This window comes from Silurus meridionalis, chromosome 3 (genome assembly GCF_014805685.1).
Source record: "Silurus meridionalis isolate SWU-2019-XX chromosome 3, ASM1480568v1, whole genome shotgun sequence".
NCBI lineage: Eukaryota > Metazoa > Chordata > Actinopteri > Siluriformes > Siluridae > Silurus > Silurus meridionalis.
Genome location: NC_060886.1, coordinates 25385608 through 25413469, shown reverse-complemented (window position 1 = coordinate 25413469; position 27862 = coordinate 25385608). Strand labels below are relative to the sequence as shown.

General features: G+C 42.4%; 1 protein-coding gene across 1 annotated transcript in view; it reads right to left on the bottom strand.

Annotated features, from left to right (window-relative positions):
- The window catches only part of LOC124383133 (plakophilin-4-like), an 80644-nt gene that overhangs the window by 31393 nt on the left and 21389 nt on the right, over positions 1-27862 (bottom strand). The window contains 5 exon segments of the mRNA XM_046845525.1: positions 2757-3279; positions 5601-5800; positions 7263-7343; positions 13531-13565; positions 18478-18590. Of these exon segments, the coding sequence (XP_046701481.1) occupies positions 2757-3279; positions 5601-5800; positions 7263-7343; positions 13531-13565; positions 18478-18590 (952 nt within the window).

Below are 27862 nucleotides of genomic sequence, written 5' to 3'. Positions count from 1 at the left end.
TATCATACGTACATCATATTCTTCTAATACTAATCCTACATACAGGTTCTGGAATACTTATCCTACAAAATGTTCTAGAATACTACTCATACACAATGCTCTAGAATACTACTACTACTACTACTACTACTACTACTACTACTACTACTGCACTATGTTCTAGAATATTAATCCTACACCATGTTCTAGAACATTAATCCTACACCATGTTCTAGAATATTAATCCTACATACCGCACATCATGTTCTGAATGTAAACCCTACACCATGCTCAGGAATATTAATCCTACAAACATTAATTCTAGAATACGAATGCTACAACATGTTCTAGAATATTAATCCTACATACTGTAGATCATGTTCTGGAATGTAGTATGAAACTCGAGCTAAACAGAAAAAAAAAAGAATACAATAGACATGACTTATGTCACCTTTGGTTCCTAGTGAAACTCTAATAAAGTCAATTGACAGATTTAAAAAAAAAAATACATGTAGTGAGGAAATAATGGAGGCACAAATGGAACGACTGCGCATGCATGAGAATTCCGGAAAAACACACACATACAACAACTGAATGAAACATCAAGAAGGTAAGACGTTTTCACCTGGAACATCATCGATCAAGACGTCTGGAGAGATCCGAGTGCAGCAAAAGACACGCACACAGAACAGAAAAAAATAACAATTTCAGCCGTTATTCATCAATAAATGTCTCGGTGGCAGTAGTTTAGGGTTTAACACATGACCGTGCAAATCATCAAGAAGTGTGAAATCATGCAGTCAGAGAAAAAACTATTCATCATTGCCTTTAAGAACAAAACAAAAAAAAAAGGTTTACATTTAAATTCATTCCTATGTGACACACATCCTTTTACCCACTCCTCCATTAAAATGAGCTCCTGTTCAGAAAGACAGGGATTAATTGGCTGGGAGCTGCAAGTCCTCTCCTGTATGGTTTCACACTTATAATTGGAGGTCAGGATGCAAGCAAGAGACCAGGAGAGCATAGAAAGACAGGGTTACTTCTTCACCTTCAACATGGTGGAGGGCGAGTCCATCTTTCACATCTTTTACACTGTATGAACAAAAGTATTAGGACACCTGACATTCCCAACCATATGTGCTCCTCCAGCAAACTAAGTTGGCTTGGAGACGTAGATACCGTGTTTTTTTCGGAAAATAAGTCAGAGTCTTATATAAACTTGCTCCAAAAGACGCGGTAGGGCTTATTTTCGGGGGATGTGGTATTTTCATGTACAACAATCTACCGGGACATTTATTTAGGTATGGTACAAAAATCTATACATCATCCATATTGCTCTCATTATCATCACCTTAGTCGTCAGCTAACAGGAAATGATGAGTTTATCATACTCTGCTCGCCATTTCCAGACCATCTGGACGGCCATCTTCTTCCCCTTTACAGAAAGCGGTAAGATTCTTCTTTCTTATATTAATGGGAATATTTTCAAATTCAATACATAGACCTGTGGTACTGCTGTAAAAAAAAAAAAAAAGCTGGTTTACGACCTTAACTTATTTCCAGGGCAGGGCTTTTATTAGAAGCACCGTGAAAAATCACGCTGGGGTTTATTTTTGAGGAAAGGCTTTATGGACCCGTGAAGATATGCTCCAGTCATTTACTCAAACTCCAATTCTTAATATACTGTTATTGACAATAACGTAGCGCTAAATACTAACCTAATCAGGATTCTGATACCCCCTATATTAATCATTGTTATGAATATAGGTTGTATCCATATAATAGTTGCATATTTCTGTGCAGAAGTAGAGCCTGCGACTACCGACAGGCGAGTTTAAATCAGTGGATACTATATTTGGCATGATGTATCATCTCATAGCGGCAAATCTGTATTTCTGAGCCACCCTTGCCTCCTGTCACTCACCTCACCATCCTGCTCGTCTGTGTGTTTTGTGTTTTTTCTAAAGCCTGAGCCCGCCACTAGCTGCCTAAAAAAAACCACAGCAGAGATTCTTGACTCATAGGCTCTGGCACACAGCAGGTTTTAAATCAAACTCCTATTGGTGCGGAAGTAAAAAAAAAAAAATGAAAAAAGAAAAAAAAAGAAAAAAAAAGAAGAAAAAGAAAAAAAATAGGAGGAAGGCGAATAAGAACGGACAGGAGCATTGCCATGTCACAGAAAATTCACTTCCGCGAAGCTTTCGAAATGTCAGCTCTAAAGCTCTAGGCAGACGCCCACGCCGAGAAACCACAACAGACCTATCCATCAGCGCTTATGGATAAATTGCCCATAAGAGCTGTCAGCCGCAGCAAAGCTTCTATCATCCTCGCGCTGCTCCTCTACTCTCCCCCGTGGCACATGCTTTTAACTCCCTATTCATTTAACTCCAACAATGACATATGGCTGCAAAGACAACGAGAAGCTAAATCAGTTCTGAAGCTCGAACAATTGCCATCTATGTTTCTGACACACATTTACAGTATACGGATGTAGTTTTATGAGCGAGCGTCGGAAAAACAGTCATCCGCTGCGCTATTTTGTGCACAGATTTGTTTTTCTTATTTCTCCAAATTTTGGGCTCGGAATGGAAAGCCTGCAATTAGAGAAGCGGAGCCGAGATGAAGATATGGGATGAAAACCCATCATATGGACAAAATGTATTGGGACACCTGACTTTTTGGTCTGTTAGACCGATCACATAACTAGAATCCATAGCAAGAGTCATACTCTCATAAAAGGGAACATGTTTAAAACAATACATATACACACACACCTGTCAGGCTGTCTGGGCGTGGCACCATCCTCTCATAGATCTCGTACGAGTGCGTGCTGTAGGGATCGGAGCCCTCGTGGAGCAGCGTCCTCGTCAATGTTGACCCGTAATGCTGCGGCACGGCCGTCATCCCCGTTCGCACCGGAGAAGAACCTGCTCCCGCTTGTGCTTCTTCCCCTGGCATGCTAAGCGGGGAACCCAGACGTGCCGAGTAGGGCGAAGTGGTACGGCCGGCACTGGTGGCTGAGCCCATCCTGCGCAGGGTGGAAGGCGAGTTCCGCTGGGCTAAGAAGGGAGAGCTGGCCCGCTGGGAGTTAGGCAGGGTGCTGCTGGAGAAGATGCTGGGCAGCGGTTTGGGCTCGGTTACGACGGGTGAGCCGTAGGCACTGCCCGGCGATGCCCGCAAAGAACCACGCGAGGGAGAGATGCTAGTGTTGTAGGCAGGTGACTGCGTTCTAGATGGCACTGAGCTCACACGCCGCATGGCTCGTCCCGGGATCGCCCCGCTGACACCTCCCGACATCTGGGGGCACAAGCGAACAAAAGATGGCAAGTGTTAATGCAAGTAAGTCACACTTAGGTTGTCCATGCTGTTTGCTGCAACTATCACACAAATTCTGAAAGAAGTTTGATTGAGCCAACTATAGGCCAACGTTCAATCTCCGTCCTGTGAACCAAAAACGTCCAAGCGCATGTCATAACTAAGGATTTGTAGGAACCTTTCCAATCTAGATTCCTAAAATTCCGCAACCGTTCTTAGGAGTTTTCTCTAACCTTACTCTATGCTACACTGTTCATAATGTACTTTATGTATACTCTAATACTCGAGATCGCATTATTATAACCGCTGCACATACTGTATATAATAGCCTCCTTTTTTATACGCACTCTCCATATCATTTTGCACACGTGTATATAACCCTTTTTACGTAAACACTGTATACAGATGGTCTTCAACCGGAGGTCAGCAGCGGTATTGCAGGGGTCCGCTAATTAATGCTGAATCACAAATCATTTTTGTTAGGGGGAAATATGGGTTAAAACATCAACGATAAAAATATTTAATTAAAAAAAAAATCAGAATTAGTACATAAAATTTGAAGCTGAAGTTCATGTAAATGTTATGAGGCATACATCTTTTTGAAAAATTTGAAAATCTGAAAATATACAGACAATGATGCATGTACAACAATAACATTGTTCTAATTGTCTTAATATAATAGAACTAGTGTAATATGATTGGCTTCTATTAATATCAGTGACTATGACACGTTGTATCATGGGGTCCCTGCCCCATGTCGCCTAGAGGGGTCCTTGAGCTGAAAAATGTTGAAGACTTCTGTTGTATACAATATCACCTTTATTCATTATCTATGACCATTGTACTCATTGTATATAATCCACTTTCCGTGTACTGTTTATTATATTATTGTTTATATATATATATATATATATATATATATATATATATATATATATATATATATATATATATATATATATATCATAGCCTTAACAGCCTGTACATATGTAAATATTTTATACTGCTACCTATTCACTTCTGGTTAGATGCTGCATTACGTTGCCTTGTACCGTAACATGTGCAAGGACAATTAATTTGGATCGAATCGAATCAAATCTAATCCTTGATCTGATACTATCTTACATAACATTCCTCTTATGCAGCTCTCAGATTTACGCACCACAGATTTTGCTCTCGCCTCGGTTTCCCTTCGAGCTCAACAACAGGCATTTCATTACCATCAACAAACACAAACCCTCTTCATCTCGTGTTACTCAGCGGAGTCCCTCGGGGATCTCTATACGGTCTACTTCTTTTCATAATCTACATGCTCCCCCTGGGCCATATCATTCATTACTACAGCATTAGTTCTCATTGTTATGAGGACAACAAGCAGCACATCTAATGCTGTCCTGCATACCTCAGCCACGGTATTGGGTGCCTTCTAATGACCTTAAATTCAAAAATCGAAAGGGGTTCATATTTGTGCACTGATGTGGATATAGTGGAAGCAGTTCGGAACTTAAGCACCATCTTTGAATTGCACGCCTGTTGTCTCGCCAGCAATCTTTCTAAGGACACTCTAACTCTAGGCCGTGCCTTCCTAACCTCTTGACTGCAGCGATTTTCGTTTTATTGCCTGAACACTTCAATATATCCAAAAGGGTGAGAGTTCTCACACAGACCCACCCACCCTGGTTATCAAACCACTACAAAATCTGACTTCCCATTTACAAAGCCTTAATTCCAGTTTGCTTGCATCCCCCCAGGGTACCATGGATTCTTTCAGCACTGTGGTGCCCAGTAATCCCACCACTCTCTTTTTGAAAAAGGTGCAACATAAAATAAAGATTATGATGTCACAGAGAGAAAAAGTGAACTGCTAAACAAAACCCCTGCGCTCGAGCTACTCTACTCTGAGACAGTTCCAGAGCAGAACAAATTAATAAATAAAAATATAAAAAAACTTTATCAGGGTGCAGTGTGCATTTTGGTCTCCTATATACACACACGAGTTATGGATCATTTTCCTTAGAGAGCACTGCAGAGTGTCTCTAGATATCGTATGTTGGATAATAACCTGATTTTCTCTGTGGCCCAAGTTCAGTAAAAGGGTTCCATAATAAAGGCTGAATCTCCCACTGGGTAAAATAAGAAGCCTGGGCTCATCTTGGATTCAGAAATTGATTTATCAGCACTTTTTTTTTTTATATCTACCTCTAGAGTTGTATATGTCCATCCATTCCACTTTTCCTCACATGGTAAACTGGGCTATATTTGATTTATTCATAGATTTTTTTGTTTAAAGAAACATCTCCAACCTGGGTGAAAGCCTGTCCCTCTGCCCTGGAGTTCCTCAGGAGTGTTCCGCCGGGAACAGGACCGCCGCCCGTGTACGAGTGCTGCAGCCGCACGTCGGTCCGCCCCACGTTCTGGCTGCTGTAGTAGCTGCCTGCATCCTGGTAGCCGCTGTCAGAATACGAGTTCATCTGAGTGGAACTGCGCGAGTTCCCGACAGACCCTGCGAGGGAGAGATATGCAAGCTTGCTCAGCAATCAGCAGAACCTTAGAGCTTTCGCTTTATTTGTAAAACAGATATCCAGGGTGACTACGATGTGCTTTCAGGAACTAATAGTGTACGAGGCCCGATTCACCGCACGGACGAGTACAGATGAGAACGAATTCTCGAGCTTTGAGAAAAGGTCAGGGTGAACGCAAACGAGAATAAAAGAAGAAACTGCAACCCTCACACGCTTTTTTTATGAGGAGAAAAAATAAACCGCTGAATAATATGTCTAGTGCCTCAATTAAAATATTAAAAGTAGTGTACCAATATATGCGCTTCACATAAAAAAACAAACCCCCAAAAAAACACAGTTGGACTTTCATTATAAATGCGTAAACATGTTTTCGGTTCTTTTCTCATTAGAGGGAAACAGTGCTTTAATTGTGTAACAAAATAATTCCGAGGTTTACAATCAGACGGCACGGCTGTAAACAGCGGGGTGTAGACCTCTGGCTATCACATGATACGATGGGAGAGAAAAAAAAACATTACAAAAGGATTTTTATCGCAAGGCAACAATATTAGATCGGATGAAACCACAGAATCTGCTATTATACATTTGCATACATGAAGATGACTAGATTTAAGATATTGATATGAACATGCTGTTATGTTACCCCTGAAGCAATAATACAAATTTTCCGTTTAAAAAAAGGCAAAAGTTGATTTTCTTTTTGTTTAATTATTCAAATGAATACACACACACACACACACAAACACACACACACAAAGCTGTGGCCTTGGTAAAGGTCTATACATTGGCTGAGAGAGCCTGTTGTAAAATTGACTTCTGGTCCTGAATGTGTGTATGTGTTCATAATATTCTGTCCTGTCAATCATTTTGTAGATTTTATTCTCTACAGGGCACTGAAGATCTTGGGGGCAGGGCTTGATAATCACGAGATAAAGTGACTTAATGTTTCGATGAATTCACAAAGGTACCATAGGGGCTGTGGGGGTGCGTCCAAAATTTGTGGTTATGTTCTAAGACCCCCTGCGAGTTCCAGGTGGCCACTGTGTGTGTGTGTGTGTGTATTATACACACACACACACACACACACACACACACACACACACACAGACAGATGTTAATAAATTGATCATCTGAAGTTTACAGGCCTTGTAAAACACACTGAAGCAGATAGTGATCTTAAAAGTGGGAATTCATATCCAAGCCCCAGAGTCACTGTTGCGCTCAGAACTACAGTCATTGGCGCGTAGCCTCGCTCGCTTAAAATAAAACTGCCTGCCAAACGAGTAATGAAACTAGTGTGCGGTGGGGAAACTGTGGAAACTGCACTGTGCTTTTAAGCTGCAACAGCTCCGCTTATTTTCTTGGTTCTAATGCGATATCCTTTCCTGTGTGAGCTGCAGTGTGGCTCCTGAGCAGAAGTGTCGTGTGCAGACGGACCCTCACTTTCATGCAGAGAGCTCTGCTCCGGTGAGCACAGTGACAGCTGCTCCCTGACAGGCTTGGCATCGGCGGAACTCGACACATCTATGGAAAAAATAACAACAAAAAAGCAGGAATGAAGAAAACAGTTATGGGTTGGCCTCAGAGGATGTAAGCACCTTATGTTTAAGCTTTAGGGTACATGCTGAGATTATAGCCAGTCACAGGATAAGCCTGGAAGTATCATAAGCCATAAGGAGGTTTTGAAGAACTAAATCCTATTTGTTTCATCTTTAACCAGCTTTTTAAATGAAATAGCCTGTGCACACTGTGTGAGCTAAGGATTAGGTATTAGTATTAGCCACAGTTTCTCTGGAACACTTCTCCATCTGGGTCCCTACAGAACGCCACTCGAATTTCTTTGCCGATTACTAAAATAAAACGGCGGAGATAATCAAAGTCAAGGGCCGTGGCTAACAATTAGAAGACAAACAGTTTTCCTAATTAACTAATCTTTTAATCCGACCGAGCAAAAACGCATGAATCTGTCGGTGCTCTTAACCTTGCGATGTCATGCAGCTCCGTCTCATGGGACTCACGGCAGACCCTATAGCCAGACTATTTACAGTGTATGTGTGCAAGTTTAGCATTATGTTTGCTTAAATCGGTGGACTTTGTGACCAAGAGGCTCTGACTGACTAACTACGGTTAGGGTCTGGGTCTGAAGAGCTTCCTCGTCACCTCCTCACCTCACATACACACACAGAACCCGGATTTATACTCCGACCTAATATGCGGCAGACTTCTATGGACTCTTAATCCTTGAAAAAGGGACTTTAGCCTGTATGGAAAAGGAGCCATTTGAGGAGCGTGTGAGATTTTCTGGTGAATTATTGTGTCATAAAGCTAACAAATTGTTATATGAGATGAGCTCCCAGCATATGGCTGATATGGTGTGCTGTAATCAAGCAACGGAATTTATTACAAATAAGTCTACAACTCCTCGTGCAGCCATTTCCGACCGACATCAGCCCAAAGCCTTTTTACTTGGTTATTGTGCTTTATCGCTGCCAGACTGGACTCACTCAAAAGCTCGACTGCGGCTGAGACAGATGGTGCCACTGCAAAAACGATCTACATGGAGGATTTAACAAGGCAGGATTTCTCTTCGCGTGTAGTGCGCTTTTACCTGATAAATGATCACTGTCTGTTTTTACATTAATTTTTTTTTTATGATTAGAAGGATGTATGCTTATCATTTACTGCATAGTTTTCATTTCCTAACTTCCCAGTTCAATACAGGGTGGGTCTTTAATTGTTTTTGAGACACCTGAATGCTCAATCTATTTATAAGGAACAAACTCGATAAAAAAAAAAAAACTAAATTAGACAGTGAATGGCAGGAAGAAAGTTCTGGGGACACATCAGTCCAAATTTGGCATTTCTGGCTGTAACAGAAGAACTTGTGTATGAGGGAGAACAGGAGAGAAGACTGCCTCGTTCTCACAGTCAAACATGGAGGTGAAAGCTTAATAATTCGGGGTTGTTTTGAAGCAGGGAATGTTGGAGACTTATTCTGGGTGAAAGAAATGAATCAAGATGGCATGAAATTTCCTGCCCAGCCACTGCACATAAATCCTATTGAACTGCTCTGGGGTGAAAGGGCAGAAAGAAATCTCGAACTAGTGAAGAAAATCTATGGCGAGTTTTTCAGTATTTCAGCTGAATGTATAGAAACAACAAATTCACACTCTCTGGTTGCAGAAGGCTAAGGGAAGATTTTTCAATGAATATAAAGTTTACAGAATCTCACAAAAGTGAGTACACCCCTTACATTTCAGCAACTATTTTTGTAAATCTTCTCAAGGAACAATACTATACAGATGAAACTTGGATATATATTAGAGTAGTCAATGTGCAGCTTGTGTAGAAGTATAGATTTACTGTCCTCTGAAAAGAACTCAACATACAGCCATTATTTATGCCATATCTAAATAACGAGCAACAAAATTGAGTGAGTGATAATAGCTGTACCAGGCAAAACCACATGTCCTATTCATCATGTTGATGTTTTTGTCTGCTTGACAGGACCATACACATGTGTGTATCTTGTATTAGAGCAGATCAAATTTGGTGCTTTGAGTACAATTCTCTCATACTGACCACTGGATGTTCAACATGGCACCTCATGGTAAAGACTCTCTGAGAATTTGCAAATAAGAATAGTTGCTCTACACAAAGATGGCCGAGGCTATGAGAAGATCAGTAACACCCTGAAACTGTATGACCCTGGACACTGCAATGTAACTCAGAGGTTTTCCGAGATGGGGTTCCACTCAGAACAGACCTTAAGTCTGTTAACTCAGTTAAGAGAGTTGGGTCCTCCAGGATTCAAAAAGCAGATGCATAAGTGCTGCAGCATTGCTTTAGAGGTTGCAGAAGCGAAAGGTCCGCTCGTCAGTGCTTAGACCATACGCAGTACACTGCGACAAGTTGGTTTGCATGCCCGTCATCCAAAAAAGGAAGTCTGTTCTGCAGCTGGCTCACAAAAAGGCCTGCCAACAGTTTACTGAAGACGACCTGTCCAAGAGCATAAATTACTGGAACCATGTCATGTGGTCTGATGAGACTAAGATAAACATGTCTGGCTCAGATGGTGTCCAGCATGTGTGGAGACGCCCTGGTGAGGAGCACCGAGAACGTTTTGTGTGGCCTACAGTCAAGCATTGTGGTGGTAGCATCATGGTCTGGGGCTGCATGAGTGCTGCTGGTGCTAGGGAGTTTCTTTGAGGTAAAACATGGATTCCAACATGTACTGTAACATTCTGAAGCAGAACATGATGCAGTTCCTTTAGAAACTGTGCCGTCTTCTAACATAATAATGACCCCAAACACACTGCCAAGATGGCAACTGCCTTGCTGAAGGTGAAGGTGTGGCCCAGTATGTCCACAGACCTGAACCCTATTGAGCACCTGTGGGGCATCCTCAATTGGAAGATGGAGGAGTGCCATGTGTCTAACGATCAGCAGAGGATCCCAGCAACAACCTGTGCATCAGGAGTATTAAGGCATTGCTATATACCAAGGTGCTTAAAAAATCTAATAATAAAAAATAAATAAATAAATCACATGTACAAAAATATTCACAGCCTTTGCCTAATATTTGTTGAAGCACCTTTGGCACTCAAGTCGTTTTGAATATGATGCTAGAAGCATGGCACAACTATTTTTGGGCAGTTCCTTCCATTCTTCTTTTGCAGAACCTCTCAAGCTCTATCAGGTTGGCTAAGGAGTGTCAGTACACCGCTATTTTCAGATGTTCAAGATTGGTCTCTGGCTGGGCCACTCAAGGACATTCACAGAGTTGTCCCATAGGCACTTCTGTGTTATCTTGGCTGTGTGCTTATGGTAGTAGTCCTGTTACAACTGTCGCCCTAGTCTGAGGTCCAGAGCACTCTGGAGTAGGTTTTCATCGAGCATGTCTCTTTGCATTGCTGCATTCATCTTTTCCTCGATCCTGACTAGTCTCCCAGTTCCTGGCGCTGAAAAACATCCTCACTGCATGATGCTGCCACCACCATGCTTTAGTGAGGGACGGCATTGGCCAGATGATGAGTGGTGCCTGGTTTTCTCTAGACATGATCTTTGGCATTCATCCCAAAGAGTTCAATCTTGGTTTCTCATGGTCTCAGAGTCCTTCAGGTGCCTTTGGACAAACTCCAGACTGGCTGATGTGTGCCTTTTACTGAAGTCTGGCTTCCGTCTGGCCACTCTACCTACAGGCCTAATTGGTGGAATGCTGCAGAGATGTTTGTTCTTCTGGAAGGTTCTCCTCTCTGCACAGAGAAACACTGAAGCTCTTTTAAAGTGACCATCGGGTTCTTGGTCACCTCCCTGACTAAGGCCCGTCTCGCCCGATCGCACGGTTTGGCCGGGCGTCCTGCTCTAAGAAGACTCCAGGTGCTTCAAAACTTATTCCATTTATGGATAAAGGAGGCCACTGTGGTCATTGAGACCTTCGAAGCTGCAGAATATTTTCAGTACCCTTCCCCAGATCTGTGCCTTGATACAATCAACCAAAAGTAAGAGACGTTACAAGAGATTTTACAAGAATGCAACAAATGTTGAACGTACTTGTAATATCTTTTTACCCACTCACACCATTGAGAGTCAAAGCAGCAAGTAGCTGGTATTTCTTGTATACAAAATACTTTTTCCTAGTTGAGTTTCAGCTTTTTTTTGGTAGATGTTTAATCCCCTGATATGTGAAATTAAAGCATTTGAGCATCTGCCAGGCCACTCCTCGACTTGAACGCTAATACCCACCAGACGCCACAGCCCTCAAACATGGCTGCCCAGGACTCCCAGAACACACGCTTTCCCGCTGTGATTCTCCATGCTACTGATTAAGCACAGTTGTGCTCTAACACACACACAGACACACACACACACGCACACACACACTATATATAAAGTTCCTTCGTTCAGAAAAACAATGCACAGTAACATGCCCACTGTCTCTTGTTCTTTGACTATTGCCAAGCCGCGATACTTTGTATGAGTCTGTTTCCGTCCCTGCTTTTTGATCATATTGGCTCGAATCTAGTCTGTTTGTGAATCGATGAAACTCGTTTTTGGATTCGTCCTACCTAGTGTTAAATAAACATATCTCTTAACCTGCATTTGCATCTGTTCAGCATTCTTTACACGACACTTGTTCCATCGATCGTCACTATATCGATGACAAAAAAAAAAAAAAAAAAAAGAAAAAAGAAAAAAATCTGCCCATCCATTTATTTTTTTTCCAACCCAGTGGGGGGAAAAAAAGAGAAGAAGTTGAAGCCATTACATTCCATGTTGGACTTAGACATAAATCAGCATAAAGGAGTGTCTGGAGTGGCCCATTAAGTGTAATGTGTACTATGAAAATGACCTGCGATATGACTTTCCTCTTTTCACATTCAATAGCGAAATAAATAAGAGTTCGCCCCGCTTCTGCTCCGTATAAATCGCTGTTTTCACTACAGGAAGCAGGACAAATATATGCCGGTGCTTTGTTTTGAACAATATGTTCTGTTATATGTGGGTCGGTTTTCTTATCGAAGATATCTCAAGGTTCTCTGCAAATCCACCCTCCACAGTCTCTCACAGTCAGCCGTGTGGGTGGTGGCCATATTAGCTGAGCGCATTCCAACAGCTGGGTGCCATGAATTTTAACAAAAGCTTGAGAGAGCAGTGTTGTGTTTGTACAAGCCGATGAAAACGTATAATTACAATTCTAATGACACTAAAGTTGACACTTTTTTCTCTAGCCAGGCTACGGAGCGTCTCATTTCACTGGACTTTCTCACACTATTGCTAATTGCAGGCTGAGGCATTTCTGCAACATGGTGTCAGGTCTAACATTAGTGACGTTTAATTAGACATGAAGGGAGGTGAAAGTTAAGGGACAGAAGACATAGGAAATGATTTGAACCGGCAGCCCAAATGTCCGTTTTAGAACTAATATTAGAATGGATATAGCAGTGAGATTCGAGGGGTTACACTAATGAGGCTTCAGTCCGTCATCAGTGAAATACGGGACCCACGGCGCTACTTAGTATGAACTGTTATTACGCAACTAAACAAAGGCAACGACGTGCAACTAATGCTAATGTCCCCGGCGCCCTGATTTATTTGCAACCGTACGAGTATACATCTGTTTAGCGATGGCGCGCAGTAGCATAATCGATACTACGGCTCGTTCCTTCTATCGCGTGAACCCCGCTTTCTGCACTTCCCCCTGTTTCACCCTCAGGCAAACGTTTTACTTTTGGCAGTTATTAACTGATATTAGATTTTTCTCTCCACCGTTTCACAGAAATCTTTTTTTTTTTTTTTTTTTTTAACTCTTTGATCTTTTCACAGAGGAAAAATATGAAAGTCTCCTCCACATTTGTCAGCCTAAAACCATTTCCTGCCTAATGATGGGACACAGGGTTATAAGGATACCTCAAGGTCTGCACAATAATATTAATGTTCGGATGTCTTACGAAATGAGCCGAGCATTAATGCTAATTGAGTCAAGTTGTTCCTGATTCGATCCGATCCTGAACATCCTCTTATTATATCCGCAGCCCTGAGTAGATAATCAAATAGAAGATTGAACGTCGAGACAAATGTATTTACTTCTGTTCTAATCAGGCGTGCCGTGGCATGAAAGAAAACCTACGTTGAAAATAAATCTCACAATAATGTATAAATATACACAATTTAATTATATGACATACATTTTTAAATTTTTTTTTTTTACCTGTGGGTATCCAGTGAAGTGACTTCTCAGAGGAACTGCAGGAAAGAAACAGAAATAGGATTAATAAAAGGAAAGAAATCAACTGGAACTCTATGTGCAATTGATCTAAACGCTGCGTCTTTGGAAAAAAGATTACGGACGAAACGACTGGTGTTATGTGCGTCAAGGTTGATGATACTGTTATCGCACCGAAAAAGAAAAAATAATAACAGTCTACCAATCGGAGGACGAGCTAAAAAACGATAGACACAACAACGCAGATACCTTTACGAGAGCTTGTGACAACACGGGGCGGCGAAACTTAAACTCTCCGTCTCAGTCAGGCTCCGGGAATGAAAAGCATTCGCCTCCCTGCCTTCTGACTCCTGCCTGCGAGCAGCCATAAAACAGGCGAACACAAGCACGATAATAATTACGCTGAGGTGAAAAACCTCCCTGTGTGGGCAGGGATGGGTGAGATAACGGCTGGCTGAGAACATACCGCCATGGCAATTTTGCCCGACGCCGTGTTCCACCGCGCCGCTCTGTCTCGGGAAGCACGAGCGGCCTGGGATATATGGCTATATTTTGCAGCTCGTTTTGTTCTTGCTGTGAAATGTTCATTTCCGAGCGCGAGAAAGGGCGATAATAGGTCCGGAAGGCAAATCGACAGGTATCGTGCGAAATCGAGGCGGAAAAAAACGAGCAAGACTCGTGATTATGGATCTCACGCTGTTGAATGTTTGCACTTTATATTTCATTGCGTACATTTTGCACTAAAAGACAAACATCAAGTCAAGAAGCTGTTTTGACGCGGTGAAACAGTGAAACCAGGAGCCTGGTGCTACACGAAGCAACATAGAGCTACATACAAAGACACAAAGCTTGGGACTAAAGTAACTTGTGCTCAGCGCATAAAGTGCATCGTGTGCAACCGAGCGCAAGCCGAAAGACAATACGAGACATTGTAGAACGGATACACAAAACACAGTACAGTGTGCAAAACACAACTGCATACAACAGTGTATGTAAACACAAACACAAAATGTCAACACAAAAGGTGTGCAAAACAGCAACAGCAGCATGTCAAAAGTTAGGGGTGTTCTTATACGTCACCAACTGTTCGGGGCGGGGGTTGGGGGCATGCTGGGAGACCAGGGTTCTCGTGTTGGGGGAATGAGATTGGGGAAAAAAAGGGGGTGAGGCCTCCTGAAAGAACCCCAGTTTCGCACCCATGATGTGAAACTTGACCATTACATTTATATGTTCTCGGCAAACATCCCATTCCAGAATACGGTTACAGGAGCTTTCACTCTTCTGGGAATGCTTTTCACTGCATGTTGGAGCGTAGGATTAGTGAAATCAGACCTTGAATGAAGGCATGCGCCACAATGGGTCATTGTTCCAGTTCATCCCAGAGGTGACACTCAAGTTCTACCACGCTTTATACATATATCTTCTTGGAGCTGATTTCATGCTGAAACAGGTTTCTCATTCCGCTGAAGCGAAACTGCAATGTTACAGCATCCGATGAATATCTGTACAATTGTCTGCCCACGATAACTACATACGTGTGTGATTGTTCCGTGTCCACACGCTATAGACGCGTGCTGCCTTTATATCAGTGCAGATTGTTGTGGACACTTTAAATCAACAGCATATAAACAAATCGACAGCACGCAAAGACCTTTTAAAAATCGGGTGCTACAAACGTTGCATCCACAACCGTTTGCACATTTTTGCCTACACGGGAACAGAGACACTGAGTATGAATGGAAAGCACAAAAACAGTATACTGAAATAAAAAAAGCACATGCAACGGCTCAAGAGCACGAGTGCTACAAAGCACAAGGTTACAGCGAATCTGCTTTGAGTCTGTCTATAAAAGCAGCGAAGCACACAAACACCTACATACAGACCAACTTTGCACTTAGCATAATAAAGTCCTCTACACCACCCATTAACACTCCTCCTCCTCCTCCTCTTATATATAAAAAAAAAAAAAAAAGCCAAATGGCATAAATCCTCCCAGATTTATGAATACATTGCTGATTTGGTTGCTTAGTGTTGTGATATGCTCCTTTATTATTTAACATTCATTCTTAAAAAAAAACAAAACAAAAAAAAAACCCTTTCGATTTAGAGGGTTCTACATGTTAGGACGATTCCATGAATAACTGTGAACAATCACAATTTTGGAATTGAACAACGTGACCGTTTCTCGTACTTCAACCGTCCCGAGGAGACGATTACATGCAGTGCAGAGAAACAAAATGTTCACCTCCTTGATTGCCGTTTAACCCGGGGGAAAAATGCTTAAGTAAATGAGAACGTCTAAGTAAGAACTGAGTAGGAACGAGTGGAGAAAAGTGTCTGCCTTAAAGTTTTGCCTCAAATGAGCACAAAACATATTTATAGGAGGTCTTACACTAACAACGGGTACTAATACTAATCCAATATCACCTGTAGGAGAAATGTAAACTTACAGTAGCTTAAATAAGTTTTTAAAAGGACATGTTACTGTTGTATTTGATTGAGCTTCAGCTCTTGCAGTAACCTTTAAACAGGGCGTTATTGCTATGCGCGTACTGGAGCCGTCCATCCTGTTGCCCCTGGCTACTGCAAACGAGCTTACGTCCAAATTAAAAAGCAGAGGCTGTGAGGTCTCCTGTCTGCTGGAGCGCCCCCAAATGAAAAGCTGGCAATTTACTGCTATTCAGCAGAGGTGTGAACAGCCTGTTAACTGGCCGGTGAGGCTGCGCTTTGCACGCATGATAATACGAGTGGAGAGGAGAAACGAACAAAGTACACGTTTACCGGGTTTAAAGTAATAAGTGGCCCCGCGTGAGAACCGAGGCTCTGGTGGGGCAGTCAGGAAAAACATACCTACGCAGGTGGAGCAGTTCGGGTTCGGGGGTATATGTTGGAGCGAGTGATTGCTCGGAGGCAAAAGAACATAAAAGCCTAAGTGGTGGCAGACATGAGGCTCTGATGGGGCTCCATTGTACACTGAATGGCCTATTGAAGCAGAGCCAGTGGTGAGCGCCACGGCCAGGACAGCGCTCGCTCACGTTCACACATGCCCACAAAGGTTAAAGAAATACTCCAGGGTTTTTTGTTCTTTAAACAGCTTGACACCACTTGCACGAGTGACAAGTCTGGAGACGGTTGATTTGCGCCGAAGGCTCGCCGAATCCTACCCCTTTTTCTCTCCTCAAACGTCCATCGCTGAAGTGAAAACGAGAATAGTATTCCGGATTACTGTCACTTGTTCCGAAGGATTTTTAGCTCGCATATGCAACAATGTACATTATTGCAAATTCCTGCTTATCCAAAGCAGCAAAATCTTTTTTTTACTACAATTCTATATTTATATCTTAGTCTACAAATCATATCTTAGTATTATATATACACCAATTTTCCAGTCTGTTTTTAGTACAAAAAAATGCTCAGAAAAAAAAACATACTCATGCTTTAAGAAGGGGAAGGTTATGCTTCGAATTCGCTCGAAGGCCAGTCAGCGCTCTCGCTTCCTCTCTCTTCATCAACAGGCACTTCTTAATCCCTAGTGCTTACTCTTTCCATCGTCTTCCCATCACAGCATCAATCCGGCTACTCGTTACTTCAACAGTATATATTCATCCAATCAAAAGCAACTTTCACTCCCTTCTTTTTAAGGATTTTGATAATACTCCTTCACATCAGTCTCTGACCCTTACTGCTTCTTTTTGTGTGTGTGTGTGTGTGTGTGTGTGTGTGTGTGTGTGTGTGTGTGTGGAGCAGGTAGGCAAAAGTGGGGCCTGAGAGCTCTGATATGCTGCAGATTTCCAGAATCCCATGCTTAAACACCGACGCAAACACACAGCAAACACACCTGACTCTGCATGATCAGGACTGGGTCTCATTTAAAGCTTCACTTTCAACCCCAACACACACACACACACACACACACACACACACACACACACACACACACACACTGTACAGCACATCAAGATAATGATTATTATAGCCACACATTTCCCCTAACCCTGATTCATACAGAGTTTAAGTGATCGAGACTCAGGCCTTCGAACACACCATAACATCGGTTTAGTTTTCTCTCTCGTCATTGTACCCATCTCACCTCTCGCCTGCAGAAGATATCAGTGGCTGAAGATTGATTCGTGGTCATGGTGAAGGGAGCTTGAGATATTGAGTGGAAATGCAATTGACAGACTCTATTCCCAGCCGATTTCCTGAAATTCCACACGTATCCGCACATCATCCTATAGAAGTATACGCCTCTAAACTACCGCACTCGTTGAAAAGCACACGAGACGAGAGAAGCACACCGACGTCTTGATCGGCTGAGACTTGATGACCGAATGAAAAGCCCAAAAATGACCATATAAACAGGTCACGATACACAGGAGCCTACACAAGCACGCGTGATGACCAGCCTTTCGATTCATCAGTGCAAGAATCGAGCAAGATCACCGCATCAGCATGACGACGCTCCACTGTTTTAAACAAAGTGCAGGAGCGTGTGCCTCGGTGTCTGAGAGAAAGAGAGGGGTCAAAGCGTTCAAAGCTTGAAGATGCGAGCGAAGGAGAAGTAGAAAGAAAAAATCTCTACATTTCACTCCGTCCCGCTGATTCGCTCCGTGCAATCAGACTAATTATAGTGCAGCGTGAGGACGATGGAAGCCTGAGTGTATAGAAATGAACCTCAAATCACTCGGATTACTCGGAGTGTGTGTGGAAACGTGGAAACACTTGCTCAAAAAGCTGCATGCAAAAACAAACTGCAGAAAGCCAGCAGTCAATAAATCCATGAATATACTGATCTCTGAGATTCGGGTTAATAAAGAGAAAAGGACTTACAGTAAAAGGGCATCTGTTGATCTGTGGACTAGAACTAGAGTCATGCTGCGTGTGTTTGTGTGTGTGTGTGTGTGTGTGTGTGTGTGCGTGCGTGCGTACTACCTGCCACTTGCAGCTCCCGGTGACTCCGCCCCCAGTCTGCATCGTTCTAGCTGATTGGCCACAATCTGTCGCTCCACCTCCAGTTCCCGGGTCAACCTCTCAAACTGGAGCTCCTACAGAAAAATATAAATAAATAAAAAGACTTAGGACACGTGTGTAGTTGTGAGTTAGAGATTCGGTCTGTTCATTCAGCAATTCGTATCATGTTGTGTTGCATTATATGAGTTTATTTTTTATCTTCAAGATGCTATAAGAAAAGACTGTTTACACTTCGAGCTCTCTCCTTGACCTTCCGGGAGTAAAGGACACGCGACTGCACACACATGACACGTGTCGCTTATGCAGGACCCCCCAAACGTGACTCGTACGCCTCGCTGTTTTATAAAACGACGTTTATCAACACGCGCTATAAACCTTTGATCATCATTAAGTCGGTTACAGATGTGTGTGGAAATGCACTGCGAGTGCATCCTAAAGTGTCTGATTTAGAATTGTACGTGAACATGAATATGTCCACCAGGGGGCAGAAAAGTAAAAATCCTGTGGGTTATTTCTTTTTATGTGAAATGAATTGAGAAAAATCAAAGTCCTCCAATCACTTATCATCCATGCTTCAAGATAATTGTTGTATTAGATATGAAAGTTGACCAGATATGGCAGATATCGCTGCTTCTGAATTTTCCCCATTAGCTGATGAAACACAATACATTGAGGGAAGTACCTTTTTAATTAATGAAGCTCAAGTTTCATTAAGAAAACTTTGTGTAGTTTCTCTTGACACACACACACACACACACACATTCCTGCATTAACCAATCAGTATTTGTGTTAAAGCTGTTTTGGGTATGGTTACTATAGAAACATATTTAGAGCAACTGCGTGAATAAAATACCTTGGACCACATCACATGTGAAGTCAACCGAATTGTGGTATAACTTCGAAACTTTGAATGATGCCGGTGTGTACTAAGGAAAAAAGGGGATTCCAAGATGGCTGCCCCCATAAAACAAGTGCATTGAGGATAGAAAGTCTATTGATTGCTTCAACTTCAGTCATTTTGAATGGCACATTAAACAAAATTTTGTGTGACTTTACTAAACAAAAACAAAAAACTAAAACTGGATGCAGTCAGATGTAACTTTATTAATTCTCATTTGCCTAGAAGAAAACATCAGACATCAAACATGTCCTGAGTGATTGGGACTGAGGAAGCAGACGGAGAAACGGTGCATATCTGACTTTAAGATCCTGGGGCATGGTGCCTGATGTACACTTGGGACACTTTGTTCTTTAAGTGCATCCTGATTTTTCTTTGATCGAAACGCACTTTATAGCTCAGGCTGCACACGGTGCTGATCTCAAGTACACAACTCCAGCACAGTCTCACACTGGTATGCTTATTTTTATTTTTTTTAGTAACAATGTTGATTACTGAAGCTTGTCTAAAACAGAATTATAGCGAAACACTTCAAATGCCCCCACGCCATCGTCTCAGCACACGCAGACAACTTCTACAAATGTCTTCCACGACTGAAAAAAGAAAAAAATGCCCACTCTGATCATCACCGTGGCACCACATCTGTCATGTCCCATTTCAAATAGCGAAAAACAGATTACACGTGCGCTACCTTACCTCGCTGTACGTGGCGGACCAGACAGATTGGAAACTGACTCAAGTTAGACCTCTTTCACTCCGCTCGTCCACTCACCTTCTGTTCTCCCTTCTGCCTGTGCTGTGCTTGTGTGAGCATGTGTGTGTGTGTGTGTGCTTGTGTGAGCATGTACGGGTGTGTATGGGACAAAAGTGCTGCCTGCGGTGTGTGTACCGCTCCACCCCCCAACTCCGTCTTTTCTTTTCCTCCCCCTTTCACGCTCCCGCTCATCCCCTGTCTAATCACTCGCTCCCTCTCTCTCGCTCTCTTGCCACCGACGCTTTCTGTGGAAATCTGAAACATTCAGCCCAGTTTCCTCAGAAAATGCAAAACATCCTCAGCGTCTCGTCAGACATTTGGAAACCACACAGGTTTCTGGAATACACTCCCACATCCTCTTTTTTTGGACGACGTATGCGCTTTATGACGTCAGATGGCAATTAACTAATGTATACGAGTAAACAGTTGAGGCCTTGCTCAAGGGTCCAGCAGGGGCACCGTGCTGGTGCTGGGATTTGAACTCGCAACCTTCTGTTTAACAGTCCAACGTCTTCATCCCTGCTGCTTCGCTGAGACTCCACAGAGCACTATAAAGGTCACTCCTGACTCGCAGATGTACACAGGATCGTGTTTAAACTCCAGGCGCAGTAATTCAAGTTGTATTTTAATGGACAAGAAAGTATTGTAATTGACAATAAAGCCCTACTCATGCTATTATCAGTGGTGGATGAAGTACAGGAACCATGTACACATACTCCAGTGCTCCCATTAACCTTTCACGTGAAGAAGAGTGCAAACGTATTTGATTCAAAAGTACTTAAATATCCAAAGTACTGTGATTTATTATGGCTCTAATGTTCCGATTGTCATTTTTGTCACAAGACTCTATACTTAATCAACTCGGTTTATGTGAAAAGATCAATTTCTATTAAAATGATCATGAGCCCAAAAACAAAACAAAAAAATTATATATTATATATATATATTTTTACACAAACGAGTCCATGTGTGCTGTGGCAAGTTAGAATCAGGAGTTTTTCCCGTCACTTATTACTTTTAAAACGTTGTATGTTGGCGAAGTAGATAACACATAGCAACAATCAAAACGAGGTCACTGATTGGTGGCTTGCTGCGTGTTCAAGGGTTACGTTTCAATCTGCTCATAAAGAAAAATGAACGACGGATTTGCTACATGTGCTTAAGCGAAAAGGAATATACTTTGAAATTCAGTGAAGTTAAATTGAAATACTTCAGTAAAGTGGAGCTACGCAAAAAAGCTTCATAATTACATTTATGAATTACATTGACTTCTTTAACCGGCTAATATACCCTGTGTGATTAGCTCAATCGCTAATGGTACTGAGATGGAGGAAGGCCCCTCGACACCACAACCTTAAATTAATTACTGTTTGAGCTATCGGAGCGCATCAGATTTTTTTTTGGTCCAAAATCTCATGTTTCTGAGTAGTTTTGTCTGCTTGAATCTAAATACTGATCAAAATGGGCTCCACAATCCCTCATGTGGCGTAATGACTCCGAACCCCGATTTTTATATGACTGATCCCATCCTTCCCCTCTCGCTATCCAACAATCGAAGACCGCATGAATCAAGTAGTAACTTACTGGTGCTATTAACAGCTCAGTAATGCGCAGTGAACACGCAGTTGTTGGCATTTAAACCATAGACCCCTCCAACTACTGGGCTGCTTTTTTACCACTAGACAAACTGTCAATCTACTCCCCCCACCCCCCCATGCCAACTAAATGGGCAATTTCCTCTGAAATCATCCAAGGGGAGCTTTTAAATCTTAGCTGTCTCATACAGGTTCTCAGCAGGCCAGTGGACCAATTCTTCTTGAATAATGGGTCATTTTTCTTTAGGAAACGGTTCAAAATGATGGGCAAAATGGTTCACATTTATCATCCTGGGCCTCAAAGATACTCTCAGCACCCTGCGTAGGGCCAAGCCAAAGTGACGCCGCCTCCAACAACTCTCTAATAAAAAAAAAAAAGGGCTACTCAATTTGGGAGAATTAGGATGCAAATACCACATTTCTACAAATATGCACTCGACAAGGAATACGATACGATACGAATACGATAACATTTCCCACACATTCCGGCTGTTTGGTATTAATACGACTATTCGACTGCACGACTCATGAAGCCTTAATAAGGTTAAAGTCTGTTCACTACATTCCTAATGCTACATTCAAAAATGAACAATAAAAACAATGTGCGCTACTCTAAATAAAACGAGTATGAATATGAAGCATGTCATTCTCCCCACTTACTTTTTAAAATATACACTTTTGGGTAAAAGTATTAGGACACCTAACATCTTCCTACCATGTGTGGTTTTTTCCCCAAACTGACAAAGCTTTGTCTGGATGTGGTCTCCTTTCAATTGAACTAAGAAACCCAAACCTGTTCGGGTACGACAATGCCGCTGTGCACTAAGCCGGCGCCATGAAAATATGCTTTACGTGGGTTGGAGTGAAATATCTTGATTGGCCTGCTCTAAATTCTCATCGTACATCAGCACCTCACTTTACTCGCACCCTTGTTTCTGAATCTCTCCGATATCTAGTGAAATATCTTCCCCGAAGATTGAAGCTTATTATAACAGCAAATGGGAAGTAAATGTGGACATGACACACACACACACACACACACACACACACACACACACACACACACACACACACACACACACACACACACAGCTGTTTCTTGTCAAATGTAATTACAACAAGAATTCCAGTCTCACCTTGAACATCACAGTTTGTCTCACTGTGGATGTTGTTGCCCTTGAAGGTTCAGGTCAGGGGTCTTGTGTCCTCTTTGCTTAGTGCTTTGTTCTGTAGGTTTTGCACTTGTCTTATGTAATAGCATGTGTGCTTCATCCATCATACACACAATCCAAGAGGAATAATGCGAATACGGAAAGAAGAAGCTTCGGGAAGCCTCTGAAAGCAGCGTCTGCAACAAAGTGTTGAGCGGAGCCATATGGCAAAACCCCCTCCCAAAACCCCCTCATCCAACACTATAGCACCCCAGTAGGACATTGCTCTGTACTGTACTCACACGACCAATGGGCAGCATCTCTCACTGTGGCATTTAAGAGCTGTGGAGCAGAAACGTTACAGGGAAGCGGATCGCAAGACAAAAGTAGCTCGTTTTTAGAATGTAATCATAACCGGCAGACTAAACAAAAATCTGGTGTGATTTAAAAAAAAAAACGTAGTCTATTTATTTAAAGTCATACATAAAATTCCCATCGCAAATACATCACTTCCTGACTGCAGGGCCTACGGAAGGAAATGAAATGCAATTCAACAGCCTTAATAATCAGTTTTTATTCTGAAATATTTTTTTTATTCTGAAATATTATTCGAAAATCTTTACAGATAAACACACGTTTCGGGTGATCGGTTTTATCGGGACCCTAGGCCTGCACTAAACAGGGAATGATGTGAGTGTTGAGTGATGAAATACAAAAGCACGTTTATTTCGGGGCCCAAAAAAACCTTGTGTTTTGGGCAAATGAATATTTTGAAAATCTGAGAAATTAAACCCGAGTAAAAAAAAAAAACTCAGAAATAATACTGGGTCTATTGATTAACTACAAAAAAAAAAAACAGTCTTCAAAGATGCATTAGGTAGTCTTAGATCTCGAACAGTTCAGTGGGTGGTTTGGCCGTTTGAATGATTTTAATCCTTGCACCCACACCCCAGTTCTGGCCCATGTCACGAAGATCAGATGATCTATGATGGCCTGTAAAGTAGGGCAGCAGTCTCCAACCCTTTGTACACCATATGGGGGAGGGGAAGGGGGACTATATTTACCCGCCCCCCCCCCCCCAATTATTAACTCGTGTTAATAATTAGCTGAACAAGTTATGCAGTACGTATATTTGAATAATGGCTCTTAATGGACAAAACCCACATTAATAAAATAACAGTATAAACGTCTATTTTCCCCTGAACATTCAAGTAACCTGTCGGCAAATCTTTCACGACCTGCTACTGGATTGTAACCCAGACCTCTGGAGTGTAGTGTCAACAAAATGCGCAACAGGAGGTGACTACCAATCACAGGATAGCGTTCAGTTTTCTCAGCTTCTCAATGTACTTGTGAGGAAGCCATGGCTCAAGTCTTTCTATTTTACAGTCTGACCTCCTCTTCTAGCTCTAATCACAGTAATCCCCTTCACCCGAGTAATCAATTCTATTGTAAATCCTTTATTACTGGTAGAAGCAGGTTACTTTGCGAGTGTGTGTAAGTGTGTGTTTGTGTGCGCATGCCAGGGGGTGCGCCCACGCTTCCTTATTTTGCTTAGCTTTGGCAACAGGAAGTAGCAGTGCCCTCCCTCCGGCTTGCCCATCTGCGTAGTGTCCACACTGCCATGACCACCAAGCACATTATCATCCACTTCACACACGTACACACACACACACACACACACACACACACACACACACACACACACTCATGCTAATGCAGTTAACAGTTAAGTAGCAACCACTTTCTAGGAAATTATTAGCATTTGTACAGGAAATCAGACCCGGAGCTACAATATTTGCGTCCCTGCAATTCTGACCATCCCGTCTTCGTTCTTTGTGCCAGAGCTCCCACCTCCCGAGTCTGAAGCTAAAGCACAGAGGGACAGCAAACTGTGTGCCGGCTTCCACACAGAGACTATTTTTAACCGAGTTGCACACTTGTCCGTTGTCATAGATGACGCATATGTGACAGAAACCCCGGCACTGTTGCTGTTCAAGATGCTGAACAACTCTGCACAAGTAGATGATGGGATTTGAACGGATGGCTTCAGCCTGCTATACAGTGTGCAACACTTATATACTTTTCTGGCTTCAGAATGGCGCCTGCGCATTACCATCATCGTACAGCAAGAAAACACACTTTTCCATGCTGTGACTGGGGTTGCAATAATGCAGGAATTTTCAAGACTTGAAACGACCCGTGTCATTAAACGGGAATATGTGGGAATGAACTGGAATGAGCTAGGAATTGACTGAATTGCAGATTAAAACAACCAGATCGAATGCAATTTCAGCTGAATTTTCACATTCATCACTCACATGTACGGGGCACACTTACTGCACCGCTACTAAAACCACGCCCCCTACATGCACTGTGTATTCCTCCAGAACATACCATTATTTCTCGAGTCAGAAAGTCGTCAGAAATGCCGATTTATTTCTTGTTTTTTATTTTATTTATCTGTATTAGTTTGCATGCATGTCAGCTTATGGAACGAACAAAATGTTTATATTTATGTTTGGATACGATACAATTTATAGAAATTTCCCCAGATTTCTAATCAATTGACATAAATTCCTGAAAGTTTTCCACCCCTTTGCAACCCTACATTACTGTACAAGAATGGGATGATGACCTTCACTTCTATGAAGATAAAGAAATAAATAAAAATAGGTGTGAATCAATGAAATAAGAGGAGGAGAAACAGGGTGAGTGTTAAGCCCGCAGGTATTTATAGCACTGCACTCTATGTGTCAGCTTTACTATCAATTCTTTATTTGGACATCCTGAGGCTTTATCTGAGTGAGACAGCGTTATAATCAGCAACCGAGTGGCAGCAACCACAGTGTGGGAAGCGAAACGGAAGCCAATCAGGACTGAATCCCATTATTGGATCGCACTGGATTCATTTGGCAAGATTTCCAGCACAGATCTCAGGTGTATAATTGGCCAAAACAGTCTAATCAGTCACCATGCTAGTGTTCGAGGCTGTGTAATATAGTGCACCATGCATGAACATGTGCAAATGATTTGTGTGTGTGTGTGTGTGTGTGTGTGTGTGTGTGTGTGTGTTTACTCTGTTTTAAGTGGATTTCTGCCTTTGACAAGTTGTGTTTATTTGTGAGATGAGCTGATCAGTGTAGTCATCTGTTGCTGAAAGCCTTTGAGAGCAGGTGACACTCAACACAAATCATGTAGCGTCACTCGCCTCTTTATTGGATCAGCGGAGGGTTTCAGTCCAGGATCCGGCCAAGAGAAAGCCGTAAACGTGAAACACGCACCCATTAAATGACCTGGAACAGTTATGGTGTGCTGCATTGCTCCGACGCATCCATACGCAAAACCCCTACGGATGAACACGAGTGAAATCAAGTGCTTTTTTTAAACAAATTAACACACTGCTATCGATAGGAAGAGTTTATTTGCGCTTAATCAATCATATTTTGCAAAAAAAATAAATAAAAGTATTTCGGTCAAATTTGGGCACAATCTTAAGTATCAATGATGTACAATAAATTCAATATTCCGCAATGCATTTTTCCCACTGCAACATGCCCTGATATATTCAAAGCATGCGTATACTGTCCTATGTCCTACTGTCCCGTTATAGCCCTAACGTTTTATGGCCTAAAGGTTGTGCACACATGACCATCACACACACACACACACACACACACACACACACACACACACACACACACACACACACACACACACGTGGTTCCTTCCCGAAAAGTGATACAGGATGTGTTTGGGTGCTGTAGCGTTACAATTGATCTTTATTGGAACTCCGGCACGATAGTGTGCACACAGTGAGCTCTATAAGCACATGTTTTATCACGGCTGGAGTGAAAGAACTCGAGTGTCCTGAACAAATCCCTGTCCTCAGTCCCACTAAACACCTCTGGGATGGACCGGGATGAATGCTGCCTGCACCCTGAATCTCCTCAATAATACTAGCACAAAGCTCCAGAAATCTAGTTGGAAGCTTTCCTCGAAATTCTAACGGAGGATAAAGCTGGAATGGGATGTGAAGGGAAAAAAAAAACATAGGATCCAATTTTTTTCATTTGAACAGGCTCCTTTTTTGATTTTGTTGTAATTAAAATCCGGATACAGTGGGATATCGCTCGCGGCATGTGTGGAAGAAGCGTAACCCGATTGGGAGAAATGTGGAGAGCTGAAAATGATTCGAAATTGCTCTGTGACAGCACTTAGAGATGTCAACAGTAATGACCTGCTTATGTGATCACTGGAACGCCATTAAAATTTATTTCTGCCAGACCGCTGGGCATTGAGTGGAGATCCTTCAGCCACTGGCAAGCCCCAGGCTATAAAACAGGCACCAGTGGAAGAAGTGGTTTAAGTGTCCTAACCCTCTCATTAGGTTTGGAATAAACGCCTTTCATCGCTGCATTGATATGCTAATCAGCATTAGTTCACAAAAACACCATGCAATGCCATGAGCTACAGCTGTTCCACTGGGTTAAAGTGCTAACGGCTATGAATGAGCGAGACGCTCATTCATGATCTGAAGATCAAGAGCCGCGGCGCAGATTGCAGAGAGACGGCTTGGGTGTATTGATAGTCATTCCAACAGGGTGAAGTGGAGATCTGAAGGGACTTTTTGTCAGTCTAGTCAGGGCACTCGCACACACACTTCCACACACAGACTCTCTCTGGCTTGTAAAAAAAAAGAAATCCTGATAAGATAGCTCAGAGAGTTGCAGAGAATAGTGGAGAAGAAATCTGCACCGCTGTCTTACACTTGTGCACACACACACACAAAAATACATCCTCGGGCTACAGTAATACGGACCGGACACGCTGATCCATGTCTCCCAGTCTCAATTCTGCCAACAAACAGACTCATGGAAAATCTTGCAGTCTATCTGACAACCAAGTACCAGAGGAGCAGGTGTGTCCCCCGGCCAAATCCGAACAA